The 14,364-nt window shown below is 35.1% G+C and overlaps 1 protein-coding gene across 4 annotated transcripts in view; it reads right to left on the bottom strand.

Moving 5' to 3' along the window:
• The window catches only part of GIN1 (gypsy retrotransposon integrase 1), a 34,439-nt gene that overhangs the window by 4,589 nt on the left and 15,486 nt on the right, over window positions 1–14,364 (bottom strand). For all 4 annotated transcript variants that reach the window (XM_028526196.2, XM_036020611.1, XM_036020613.1 and 1 more), the window contains 4 exons: window positions 13,192–13,497; window positions 6,655–6,846; window positions 6,380–6,556; window positions 5,591–5,876 (listed from right to left, as the gene is read on the bottom strand). In XM_028526196.2, coding sequence (XP_028381997.1) covers window positions 5,591–5,876; window positions 6,380–6,556; window positions 6,655–6,846; window positions 13,192–13,497 — 961 coding nt within the window. The remainder of the gene's footprint in view (window positions 1–5,590; window positions 5,877–6,379; window positions 6,557–6,654; window positions 6,847–13,191; window positions 13,498–14,364) is intronic.

A 14,364-nucleotide genomic window follows, 5' to 3' on the forward strand; every position in this document is an offset into this window, starting at 1 on the left:
TAAATAGATAGATAGATAGATAGATAAAACCACAATAAGATACCACTTCACACCAGTCAGAATGATCATTATAACCAAATCAACAAACAACAAGTGCTGGTGAGGTTGAGGAGTAAAGGAAACCCAAGTGTACTGTTGGTGGGATTGCAGAGTGGTGCAGCCACTGTGGAAAACAGTATGGAATTTACTTAAAAAACTAAAAATGGAGCTGCCTTTTGACCCAGCAATTCCACTGCTGGGATTGTACCCTAAGAATCCTGAAACACCAATTGAAAAGAACCTATGCACCCCAATGTTCACAGCAGCAATTTATAATAGTCAAGTGCTGGAAGCAACCAGGTGCCCATCAGTAAATGAATGGATCAAAAAACTGTGGTACATTTACACAATGGAATATTACACAGCCAAAAGAAAGAAGGAGCTCCTACCCTTCATGACAGCATGGATGAAACCAGAGAGCATTATGCTAAGCGAAACAAGCCAGTTGGTGAAAGACAAATACCATATGATCTCACCTATAAGTGGAACCTAATCAACAAAACAAACAAGCAAACAAAATATAACCAGAGACACTGAAATTAAGAACAAATTGACAGTAACCAGAGGGGATGTGGGAGGGAATAATGGGGAAAAGGGGGATAGGTTGTTGGGAACATGTGTAAAGGACACATGGACATAGCCAAAGTGGGGTAGGATCAAGGGTGGGAAGTGGGGATGGCTGGGGTAGGGGAAGTGGTGGTGGGGAAATGGAGACAACTGTATTTGAACAACAATAAAAAATATAAAAAATAAATAAATGAAATTCAAATTAAAAAGCAAAGAAATTTTAATAATGAAAATTTGAAATTTTATTATAGGAAAAAAGTTACCACTGTGGTTTGCTAGTAATGCACTCATAGACCTTGAACTTAAGTACTTCCTAGTTTACTGGATTTAGAAGCAAATAGACTTTAGTAAACTCATCTTTTTGTCAGAAGAGACGTTCTATATGTGATACACACACACACAGACACTTTTTCTTTTAAATAAGTGATAAACTTTAAAATACCTTATTATAATAAGGATTATACTCAGCAAATTCTACACAAACCACTTCATACGCAATAGACAACTACTAGAGATTTCAAGCCTTGCTCATACAGAAAAAAAACACAAAATTCTCATTCATTCAGAAAGGTCAAATATGTTTCAACTCCTACTGTGGTCTAAATCTACTGGAGCCAACAGAAATGCTCTTTAAGTTCAAAAAAGATGACAAAAAACTACCAGAAAAGACACTCTCAAGACCTTATGTACATGTGGAAAAAATATTTTAGATATACTTGGCTATATAAAATATACTATTAAAATTATTTTCACCTATTTATATTGTTTTACTGTGACTAATAGAAAATTTAAGATTACATGTTGCTTAATTTTTATATTACATATTTTTGGACAGTACTGATCTGCAATAATCCTAAGTTAGTGATATAGAAAAGACGAAAAGTTATGCTCTCATAAACATTTTAAAGGACTTGTACTCAGTCACATTATACAAGACTTTAAATGTTTTTTCTCAATCTATTGATTTAGTTATGATTATGAGGTCTAATGAAATATTTCAGTTTTTTAAAAAAATTTTATTTAATAATTTTTAGAGAGAAGGGAAGAGAGGGAGAAAAAAAAAGAGAGAAACATCAATCGATTGCCTCTTGCCCAACTGAGGACCTGGCCCACAACCCAGCCGCGTACCCTGACTGGGAATTGAACCAGCAACCTTTTGGTTCACAGGCCAGTGCTCAGTCCACTGAACAATACCAGCAAGGGCAGCAATATTTCAGTTTTGACCAGTCTGAATAATTAAGTCTTTAGTTTCTTAGAAACAGAAGCATTTTCAAGACATTTCAGGAAAGTCTTATCAGTATTTCTGACATACTTTTCCTTATGCAGTTTTAAGGAGTGAAAAAATGAGATTAAGAAACAAAGTTGCCCTGACCAGTATCTAAGTTGGTTAGTGTTGTCCTGATATGCCAAGATCGTGGCTTTGATCCCCAGTCAGGGCACATATAAGAATCAACCAATGAATGCATAAATAAGTGGAACAACAAATCAATGTCTCCCTCTCCTTTCCTCTCTCTCAAAAAAAATCAATAAATAAAATAAAAATTTTAAAAAGAGAGAAAAATTTAGGCTTTTTCAGATTTATTTATGTTCACACTACCCTTTTAAGGTTATTTGTTTATTTATAATCATTTTTTATTTTGCAGTTACAGTTGACATATATTATATTAGTATCAGATGCATACCTCAGTGATTAGACATTATATAACTTACTAAAGTGATCCTAATAAATTTTGTACCAGACACTATACATACTTATTAAAATATTACTAACTATATTCCTATACTGTACTTTACATCCTCATGATTATTCTGCAAAAAGAAAAAAATAAAAATTTTTGTGTCCTTAAGGAGGAAAAAAATAAGTTAAAATTAAAACCTCAGAGAAGTTTGAGTGACCTGGATTAATTTATTTCTTCCAATATTAAGAAAAGTATAAGGTTTCATAAAACTTAATTTTCTTATTCTGAAGAGAGATGACTAGACTATTCCTACACACTCATAGGGCCTGATAATCCTAAAACTATTAGAATATGTTGCCATACTAGTATATCTTCTCATGATAAAATAACAATAACTATAATTTGATACTACATAATTGTTATTATAATAACCAATACTAATAACTGAGTACCAATTGACTCAGAGTTTACAGATTATATAAGAGGCCGAAGGGAGGCTCTTGTCATAAACTGTATTAAATAATAAAGTCAATGTCATGGGATTGACAATATACGGACTATGTTTTGTTGCATAAATGTAGATCACATTGTGGTGGGCAGAATTATGGGCCACTAAACACCTCCATGTACAAATCTGTGGAACCTGTGAACATATCACCTTACATGGCAAAGGTTAATTAAGATTGTGATGGAATTCAAGTTATTAACCAGCTTACCTTAAAATAGGGAGTTCATCCTGAATTATCCTGGTGGGCCCAAAGACTAGGGTCCTTCATTGTGGAAGAATAGGAGGTTGGAGTGACGTGATATAAAAAGGACTACCTGCCATTGCTGGCTGTGAAGACAGAGGAAGAGGGCCACTAGCTGAGCTATGTGGGTTGCCTCTAGAAGGTGAAAAAGGCAAGGAAACAATCGAGAGCCTACAGAAGGGAACAAAGCCTGATGATGACTTGATTTTAGCTGAGTGTGACCTTTTTTGGACCTTAAGCTACTGAATTGAAAGATAATAAACTTGTGTTGTTTTAAGCCACTAAATTTGCTGTAATTAGTTATGGCAGCAATAGGAAACTTACAATATAATGAAAACCATTTCACAAACTGTGAAAGGCAATCACACTAAATCTTCTGGGGGAGGCAGACACAAATCTATCACAATATTTCCTAACCCCCCAAAAATAAAATAAAATAAACAAAACTACTTAAACTCTATGACATATAAAATAATGGTTCAATAACATTTTTCACTTCAAAGGGGAACATTGTCATTACAGAGACACTATGGTATATCATAAAATTTCTTCTTAAAACAATTAGTCTCAAAAAGGTGTCTAGCATTGAACTAAACAAAATGACAATTAAGACTGCTTAAAATAACAATGAGATATTGTAGACATAGTACAGAATGTGCTCTCTCTACATTATGTTCTAGATAAGAAGTTGGAAACAGAAGCATATCTGCTTTGCACAGCGAGTCTTAATACAACCATGAGATCTTGGGGCTGGTAAAAGTAACAATGACAAGTACAGTCAGATAAGTCCATAGTTCTCTTGGCTATAGCTCATCCAAATTTATGTCAAATAAATGAATGGGATGCTTATTTGAAGATATTTTGCTTGCTTTAAGTTCAGTTCAAGACTCTTTACAATCAGCTTCTGAAGTGAAGATTTTCAGGAAAACAAGTGATACTGAAGAAAAATATTACAGGAATCTCATTATTTTGAATTTCTACAAGTAAAACAAACACAAAAAGGACCAAGCAGTAACCAAGAACCAGATTCCAGGAGGACCCAATCAACACTTTCTCTGCTAAAACAAAAAACAGTTTACCTATCATCTCAGGTTCTTTATGTGTACTATAGTACTAAATTGCAATTTCCTTTAGATTACTGCAGAGTTCAAGCAGGCTGCAAAAATTATACTGCCTTTGTTTAGATACTGTTCTATACAATTGGATTCTGAAATATTCAAAAGTAGCAAACTGCAAATTGTTGAAACAGAGCTTGAAAGAGAAACACTTTAAACATAAATTTTGCATTAATGAAGGAAGGTTAACACATTAGAAGGCAGCTGAATGCTGACGATTAAGAAGAAAATCATGGTAAAGAAGAAAGGACAACATGTATCTGCATAAGTTTTCTACTTAAACTGCAGAAGGGAGAAATCAAAAAGGATAGCTCAGAATTAAGAAGCACAAGAAATAAAGTGCTTATCTTCTAACAAAGAGAATGAAGGTACTGTGAGCTTTCAGAATTAGAACAGTCCAAGATAAGATTACTACTGGACCAATTGGGTTTGTCACAAGCAGATGGAAAGGTACTAAGAGCTTCTAACATAGGAGCTGTGACCTGACCGAAATCAGAAGTACAGTTGAGCTATTGCTGAGCAGACCCCCAAGGGCTTCAGATCCTATGAAGTACAGGTTATCTGCTGCTCCTCTAATTATTATTTACATAAACCTGTCACTTAAGCCAGTTGTTTATATGTTGTATCTTCCATTAATTGTTATTCATATTCACATAATACTGATACTTTATCTTTCTTTATAGAAAATGCAAAATTAACTGGTTAAGGTACCAATGAACTTCCTCAGTTATCTACCCCAGAGAAACTCTAGGGGGGAGATATATGGGACAAAATAAAAGTCTCAGTGAAAATGGGATTTAATTTGCAAGCCATAGCAAAATGTCATTTAGCTCCAGTCTATGATAAAAAGAGTTAGAGAAATCAGGGTATCTTGACTGCTCAGAACCATATTTGGGGCCAAGTATAACCTTATTTAGAGTACTATCACCTTTTAACATTTTGAGTACACTCCACCATGACCCTCCCCTCCACCCACCATGATCTGACTATGATGCAACGCTAAATACTAATTGCATTTTTTAAAAGTCCCCTAATATATTTCTCTCACAACAGAATTCTGGGCAGAATGTTTGCTTTGGCATTACTTATCTTAGTTGCTGTTTTTTTTTCATAGTAAAATGAGGCACAAAGTTGCTCACAAAATACCATGAACGTGAAAATAGAGGATACATAATTGCTTTTGTGAAACAGGTTCAGTATCTCCCACAGAACTGTGGGAAAGTGTGTTAAAAGCACACTAGATATCAAAATAAAATCTCTCACAAGTCTGACAGTTCCAGAAAAGACATTCTAATGAAACAGATTACCTGGGATCCAAAACTATATGAAATTTTATAAAAATGAGAACGTAAAAGAAAACTTAACCAAAGCAAGAGTTGTAGGTATTATATTTTTAACTTCTCTCCTCATTCAAATAAAATAAAAATGTAGACAAATTTACCTTGATCACTGGATTCTCTTACATAGGGCTTAAGGTGAGCTATTTTGATAGGTCTTTTAAGCCTAGTCCCAGTGTTGTCTCTCAGAACAGCACACCCACTTTCTGTAATATAGTCTATGACACAAGGGCCAACCCATTCGGACTGGAAACGACCATCCTTCCACCAATTTTTCCTTTGTCTTAAAACTTCATGACCCACTTTTAGATGAAATGGATTTAATTGTTTTGGTTTCTTTTTAACAATGATTTTGCTTTTATTTATTTCATCAATATCCATATTCTCCATCTACAAGTGCAAAAAAAAAAGAGAGAATAGAGCAATGAATGAGCTACAGTTTCTTGAAGGTAAATACAGATAACATTTAATATAAAAGAATGGTTATTTATTGAGATTCTACTTAAAAGGAAGGCACAGATACCATTTAATTCTTAAAGAATTTCAAAGTCAGCATTACTCAAAATTTACAAAGAAGGTAAAATAGATTAAGTAATTTGCCCAAGTTGAGCAACTGAAAAGCAATACTAACAGGGATTTGAATTCTGCTCTACTTGACTACAAAATGCATGGTTTTCCCATAACTGCCTCTCAGAATTTCACAGCCAGAAAGTACATTGTTTAATCAAGACAAGAAAAATTTGATAGAAAAGGAATTGGTTTAAGGGTATATCATATGTATGCATGTGTGTACGTATTGGTATTATAGTGCATAGATATGCAGCAATATTTTTAAAAATCACATTATAAACTATATATTTTCTATTATAGAGTTTTCTATTAAATAGAATCACCTTGCCCACAGAAGTTGTCTTAGTCTCCATTATTTTATCAGCTTCTTTAATAGCACCTATAATTTTGGCAAACATACTTGTATTATCACCATCCACTTCATGGAGAACATCTGAAGTCTCAGGCATATAAGGATTTCGATGAAACATCTGAAAGTATGGTGTATTTTTGGTAGGCTCCTATTTTAAGGAAAATAAACAATAATTTGTAATAAAACATTTATCTAGGCAAGAAATAGTGTTAACTTAAAAGTACAGAATTACAAAAAGGCACATACCAAGTGAGTTATATTGAAGGCAAATGAAACAGCTGATAGGTGATCATCCCAGTTGTTTGGGTGGTCAGCACAGTGTTTGGAAAGAAACGTTTTGATGGTGTTAGGTATACCTTCAGTTTGGTTAACAGTTTGAGAGGCATGAGAAATTACAATTTGCTTTGTGCCAAACAATCCATACAGTTCAACATTGATCTGAAAAATATATTTTCAAAAGCTGACTTTAAATTTTATTTCATTTTTCCCTTGCTTAAAAGGTTTCAAAAGAATTTGAATTTTGCCTTTTCATTGACCACAATCACTCTATGTAAAAACATATATATTTTGTTTAAAACAGTAACTATCATTAATGAGCAGGGCCCTACTAGGTACTGGTCAATGCGCTACATGCTTTGCATTGTTGTCATTATACATTATGACAATTATATAAGGTATTATTAACCCCATTGTAAAAATAAGAAGCTGAAGCTTCGGGAGGGTAAGTGCCTTGCCAGAGACACGCATACATCAAGGAAGTGGAAGAACAGATTTTAAAAACAACTCTTGAGTTCAAGTAACATTTTAATTCAGTAGACAGTTTCTAAAAAAAATACTAGGTCATGTAATCAATTAACAGTTATATGAGCTTGGCCAAGTCACCAAACCTCTGTGTACTAAGTTTCCTCATTTGTAAAATCAGTAAAATCCTACCCAGGACTCTTTTGAGGATTAAAGATGGTGAACAGTTAGCTAGAAGCATCAGTTCCCAACAACATTCAAAGTTACACTTCCAACCCTGGAGAGTCTGGCCTCCCTTTACCTAAGTTTATATGCTAGGGGGAACAGAGACGTTCTGTGTTACTTGCAGCCGAACACAATTCCTAGCTGATATACTGTGTACTAGTCAGCTATCTCCTTTTAACTCAAAAGTAATTAAACAGAAATCCCAGAGAATAGGTGTATTTGTTCAGTCTCAATCTGAGGTCGTAATTAATGGTTTTAAATGACTGACCTTTGCAAAAGGCTTCAACTTCTTTCTTTCAAGAGACTGCCTAGGAATGATCTAGTGAATCCATTTGTGAGATGCTATCTTGATATCCTTACCCTAATAGCCTTTTTTTCTCTCTATCAAACCAGACATTCCACTAGTGGTCACAATTTTGGTATTCCGTAAAACATACTTTTAAAATTCATCAGAAGTTTACAAAAAATTATTTGTATATCTTTCTAAACAGTTTAGCAAATACTCTAAGCCATGTTAAAAACATGTTTCTTCATCCAATTATATAATAAACCTCCTTCCCACTATGTATATAGTGTTCTAATTTTATTACAATACTTTAGCAGGGTTTTCTGTATTTCCTGATAAAACATTTTATTTGGTGACTATTATGCTTTCTGTGCAATATCTAAGCCATTTAGATCACAGCAAACAGAATACATTTTACCAATCATGTCATTTTTAGTTTTTTATATTATTATTATTAAATCTCATGAGGCTAATAAAGTTACTGTTATCTTTAATAAAATTTTCAAAGTCCTGGGTTGATTATCACATGATTTTAAACATGAATGAAAAAACTGCTGGTGATTCATACTGGCTTTATACTGTCATTACTTAATATCTTGAAGCACTATATGCACTTATGGCGAGACTCCTCATTAATAAACTTGGAAGTGAATCAACATTTCAAATAATGTTTTTTAATATATTTTATTGATTATGCTATTACAGTTATCCCATTTCCCCCTCCACTCCCTTCCCCCCTGCATACCCCTCCCACCCACATTCCCCCCCTTTAGTTCATGTCCATGTGTCTTAAGTTCTTTAGCTTCTTCATTTTCCATACTATTCTTGACTTCCCCCTATTATCTCCCTACTGTCTATGCTACTTATTCGCCACACCTTTTCCCCCTCTCCTCCTCCCACTCCCCTGTTGCTGTCCCTCCATGTGATCACAATTTCTGTGATTCTGTTCCTGTTCTATTTGTTTGCTTAGTTTGCTTTTGTTTTAGATGTGGTTGTTAATAACTGTGAGATTGCTATCTTTTTACTGTTCATATTTTTTAGCTTCTTTTTCTTAGATAAGTCCCTTTAACATTTCATATAGTAAGGGCTTGGTGATGATGAACTCCTTTAACTTGACCTTATCTGAGAACCGCTTTATCTGCCCTTCCATTCTAAATGAAAGCTTTGCTGGATAGAGCAATCTTGGATGTAGGTCATTACCTTTCATGACTTGTAATGCTTCTTTCCAGCCCCTTCTTGCCTGTAAGGTCTCTTTGGAGAAATCAGTTGACAGTCTGATGGGAACTCCTTTGTAGGTGACTGTCCCCTTATCTCTTGCTGCTTCTAGGATTCTCTCCTTAATTTTAGTCTTGGGTAATGTAATTATGATGTGCCTTGGTGTGTTCTTCCTTGGGTCCAACTTCTTTGGGACTCTCTGAGCTTCCTGGACTTCCTGGAAGTCTATTTCCTTTGCCAGATTGGGGAAGCTCTTCTTTATTATTTGTTCAAATAACTTTTCCACGTGTTGCTCTTCCTCTTCTCCTTCCGGTACCCCTGTAATTCGGATGTTGGGATGTTTAAAGATGTCATGATGGTTCCTAAGCCTCTCCTCATTTTTTTTTTTAATTCTTGTTTCTTCATTCTCTTCTGTTTGGTTGTTTCTTTCTTCTGGTCCACTTCATTGATATGAGACCCAGTTTTCTTTCCATCACTATTCGTTCCCTGTGCATTTTTCTTCATTTCACTTAGTGTAGCCTTCATTCTTTCATCTAATTTGCAACCAAAATCAAACAATTCCGTGAGTATCCTGATCACCAGTGCTTTGAACTGTGCATGATAGGTTGGCCATCTCTTGGTCATTTAAAAGTATTGACTCTGGGGCTTTGATTTATTCTCCGTTTGAGCCATTTTTTTTGGTTGTTGTTTGGTTCAGCCTGTTACATATGAGGGGCAGAGCCTTAGGTGTTCACCCTGATGGGGCAACCCAGTCACGGGGTTGTGACATTGTATGTGGGGGCAGGGTCCGAGAGGAAACAATGGTGCTTGATCTGCTCAGTCAGATTCAGTCCCCTCTGCTGCTTCCCACAAGCAAATTGGGCCCTTCTGGTGCTGGTTCCCCGGTGGGTGGGCTTGTGCATGTTGTAGGACCCTGTGCGTCTCTCCAACGAACTCTCCTGTGAGGCTGGGAGTCTCTCTCCCTGCACCTCAACCTCCACAAGTGTTTTCAATCAGTGCCTTTAGGCTTTATTTCCCAGTGCTAGAGCCCTGGGTTGCGCAGTCTGTCTCTCTGCCCGTTTTCACCTGATTTATCTGCACTTGAACGTGTGTCCGCAATCAGCTAGCTGCCTTGTGCGCCTCACTGGGTCTGCTCGTTGCCTCCCCATGCCCGCACATGTGACCTCTGCCACCGGGGTCTGCTAGTCACCCTCTGTGCCCTGTGTGCCCAGGTCTGCCAGCCACCGCTTTTTCCTGCCCCAACCCCTTCTGCCAGTCGTCGACTCTGTCCCTCTTACCAGTCTGGATGAGTGGTTGTCAGGACTTCCATACAGTTCAATTTTCTGTCTGTTCTGGTTGGTTTATTTTGTTTCTAAATTTTTGTTGTCCTTAATTTTGGTTGTGCGAGGAGGCACAGTGTGTCCACCTACACCTCCATCTTGGCCAGAAGTCGACAAATAATGTTCTTTGAATTTTGGTGGCAATTTTTCTATCAGATTGGATTAGTTCATATTTATTTTTATTTTATTAATGTGTCAGTGAAAGAGCTGGTACCACAAGTTAGCTACTGACAGAAGCTCTATTATTTTCTTGTGCTTGATACGTCACTGTCTTTTTAACATTATTATGTTTTATTGCAAGAAATTTAAGATACCTGGCTATTCTGTGAGGAGTAGTTTAGTGAAAACCAGACAATAGCCATGAATTAAATTACTGCTGAAAGCTAAAGAGTCGAGGAACCACTAGAGATTTCCACATACTGTGGGTTCTCACTTTTCTCCTAGGATCCCCCTTTGCGTGCCACGTGTGACACACAATCACTTGCCTTATTGATTCAGGATGCTGTTATCACCCTGTCCACATTATTAGTAAAGGTTTATTACTTTCATATTAGATAAAAAATATATAAACAGAAGTTCTAATAATATTGCCATCCCACAAAATAGATTGTCTCACACACAATATTTTGCAGACCACTACTGTGCCAGTTAAGGTAGGCAAGATTACGCTGCAGTTACAAGACACATTCAAGTCTCAGTGGGTAAACTCAACAGTTTTTTGCTTGCCCATTCAAAGTCAGCTATAAGTCAGAATATTCTCCATAAGAACTATCCTCCACTAGATGCCTCAGCAATTCTGAATAAGAGATATTCTACCACACTAAAGTATACTATCTGGGATATTCTGTCCATTCTCCAGAGAAAAGAGTAAGACTGGGAGACAGAATAGGGGATCACACTACCTCAGGTGGAAAGTGACACACATGCATCCACTGGATTTCTTTGGCCAGATCTAGTTACTTGGGCTTAGCTATCAGAAAGAGACCAGAAGGAGCCATCTATGTTTGAAAAACTAGGAGAACTAATTATTGTTGAGCACTAGAAATTTATATCACAAAAGCAATAAGTGATTATGTATATTTTATTACTAAAAATTATAAAAGCAACGTAATACATATAAACTGAAAAAATTAACAAAAAAATCTATACTCTCATCCCTCTCAAAAAATTCCATAGTTAGGGGTGGCTGGATTGGGAATAAAAAGGAGAAAACTGTAACTGAACAATGATTGAAATAAAATTTTAAAAAAAATTCCATAGTTAACCTTAATGGGTTTTTAGTCTTTTGTATGTAATTTTCACATAATTATGTCAATATATAAATATGTAATACTTATGTAAGATTCTTCACTCAGATTAATTTACATGTTGTAAACATCGTACATGTCATTTCCTTTTCTTTCTTTGTAAACATCATTTATAATGGCTATGAAATATTTCATCATGTGACTAGATCTATTTTTCTGAAATACTTCCTTTTCTTTTTTGGATTATTTTTCATCTTTTGCTAAAATAAATAGCATTGTGGTATTTACAATAAATAAATAGTAAGAGCTATTTCCATACTTTAGATTATTATCTTATAACAAATTCTTAGAAACAGGATTGTTAACGGAGAGACAAAAAATATATCTGTGGCTCTTAATGGACCTCCAGCAAACTACTTTACAAATAAGTGAGCTTCAAGTTGCAGTGCTACCAGTAATACAAAGTTGTATCATTCTATCTGTAGTCTATTTGGTATCATTATTATTTTTATTGATTAGACAAGCAAAAAAATGGTCTTAATTTTCATTACCCATAACTACTGAGTTTGAATATTTTCCATGTTTACTATTATTCCCTCTTGTAAATTGTTTTGCTATTAACTAAATGATTAAATTTAAATTTTTATAATAAAGGCATTAGCCATTTCTTGCATGGATTTGCTTTATTTTTGTTGGCCTACTTCTTGGCCTTTGTTTTGCTTATTTACCACACATAAGTTCCTAATTTTTTTGTAGCCAAATTTGGTGATGTTTTCCACTGAAATGTATGGAAATGTATGAAAAACATATATTTGATGGAAACATCAAAATGAGGTTTTCCACTGTCCCTAAGCTTAAGAAGTTACCTCCATGTGAAGATTAAAAAAGTCAGTTGCATTCTGTGTGTGGGTGTGTAAAATCATAATATGTGAATTAGGACAGTGTGGCTTTCTCTGACTTTTTTCTTATATCACTTTCTGTCGATTATACAAATTTGTAATTATGCCTTAAGTGTAGTAATTATATTCCTTTAAAAATTTTTCATGTATATTCTTGCCTGCTTATTCTTTCAATTTAACTTTAATCTGGAAAAAGGCCAGGGTCAGGGGAAAAGTTCCCTCCTTTTAATGCTGATTAGAAACTCATTAATTACATAAATTATTTTGGGAAAAATTGATATGTTTTGGTATTGAAAGTTCTCAATGATGAACATGATGCATTTTCTCCTTTAGTCAATTCTCCCTCTACATATCAATCAGAATTTTTACACTAGAAACAAACAAAGATTATTTGATCCAACCACCTCATTTTAGCTTGAGGAAACCTGAAAACAGGTTTACAATCACTAGGTGGCAGAAGTACTAAAATCTTGGTCTCTTAATTTCCAGTCCAACTACCTCTGTACTATACAATATTAAAGCTGTATATCTGCAGCAATTTATCTAAACTAAGCATCCTGTAATTTACAGAGGTGTCAAACTTATTTTCACTGGGGGCCACATCAGCCTCACAGTTGCCTTGTAAATCCAGATGTAATTTTAGAACTGTATAAATGAACTACTCCTTAACTAGGGGCAAGGAGCTCGGTGCTGCCGCTGGGTAGAAACAAGGTGCCGGGACAGATATAACAAGGTAGAGGGCCGGATTTGGCCAACAGGCCTTGGTGTTTGTCACCTGTAATTTCCAAGTATGTTGGGTAGTAAAAGGTGAACAAAATATGTTCCTAGACCTAAGTTGTTTGTCTACTTACCTGATGAATGAACTCATCTCTTTGGTCCATTATTATTTTCTGAGGAGGTCCATACAAGGAAAATATATTGATAATAGCTTTAGAAATTTCTGATGCTGAAACATCACATAGAGGCAAAATCACAACCCATTTTGTGAACAAATCTGTCATAATTATAGCATATACATGACTTCTGTTGCTTGTATGAAATGGACCCATTAGATCAACAGTAACTATACTCCATGGATTTTCCACCTTGAGAAAATGCTGTTTAGGCGCTAGAATAACTGTATTTTTCGCCACTTGACAATGATGACAAGCATATACCTACAAAACAGGCACACAATAAAGAAAAGACATGCAAATGTTAATATATTCAACATAATAAAAGCAGTCTTATAAATCTTTAATAGTTAATAGGTACTTTGTGTTTTGAAGAAGACACTTTTGGACTATTCTAGAATAGAAGTTCTATTCAGGATAATAAGCAAATATTCGCTGCCACTGCTACTAAATGATCATCTCATGGAACATAATTTTGGTTTATATTCAATAAACATTTATGAAATGAATAGATCTTAAAACAAGTTTGCTATAATTTTATTTTATTATTAATTTAGAGAGAATGGAAGGGAGGGAGGAAGAGGGGGAGAGAAATACTGATGGGCAAGAGAAACATCTATTGGTTGCCTTGTGCACACCCCCAACCAGGACCATGTCCCTAACCTAGATATGTGCCCTGACCAGGAATTGAACCAGTTTCCTTTTGCTTTGTGGGACAGTGCCCAACCAACTGAGCATCACTGGTCAGGGCAAGTTTGGTATAATTTTAAATCAGTATATTAATTTATAATAATTTCTATGGGCAAAAGATTTTGTAAGTTATCACTCTAGTAAGTTCATTCATTCATTCATTCATTCATCTACTTCAACAAATATTTATCAACACACAATTTTATTCCAACAATATTTATAGATGACAGAAATTTCTTTAGGTCCAGAGAAGAGAGAATGGACAAAAACAAAGCCCATGCTGCCATGGAGCTTTCATGTGAATGAGATGAAAAGAGATCAACTAATCAACTTTTGGATGGTGTCATTGCATAACATATTTCTCAAATTCCACTTTGGAAACTACTTTCAAACTAACTCCTGAACAAAATTGAAGAACGTCCTTATTGCATTATAGTTACT

Source organism: Phyllostomus discolor, chromosome 3 (assembly GCF_004126475.2).
Source record: "Phyllostomus discolor isolate MPI-MPIP mPhyDis1 chromosome 3, mPhyDis1.pri.v3, whole genome shotgun sequence".
NCBI classification, from domain to species: Eukaryota; Metazoa; Chordata; class Mammalia; order Chiroptera; family Phyllostomidae; genus Phyllostomus; species Phyllostomus discolor.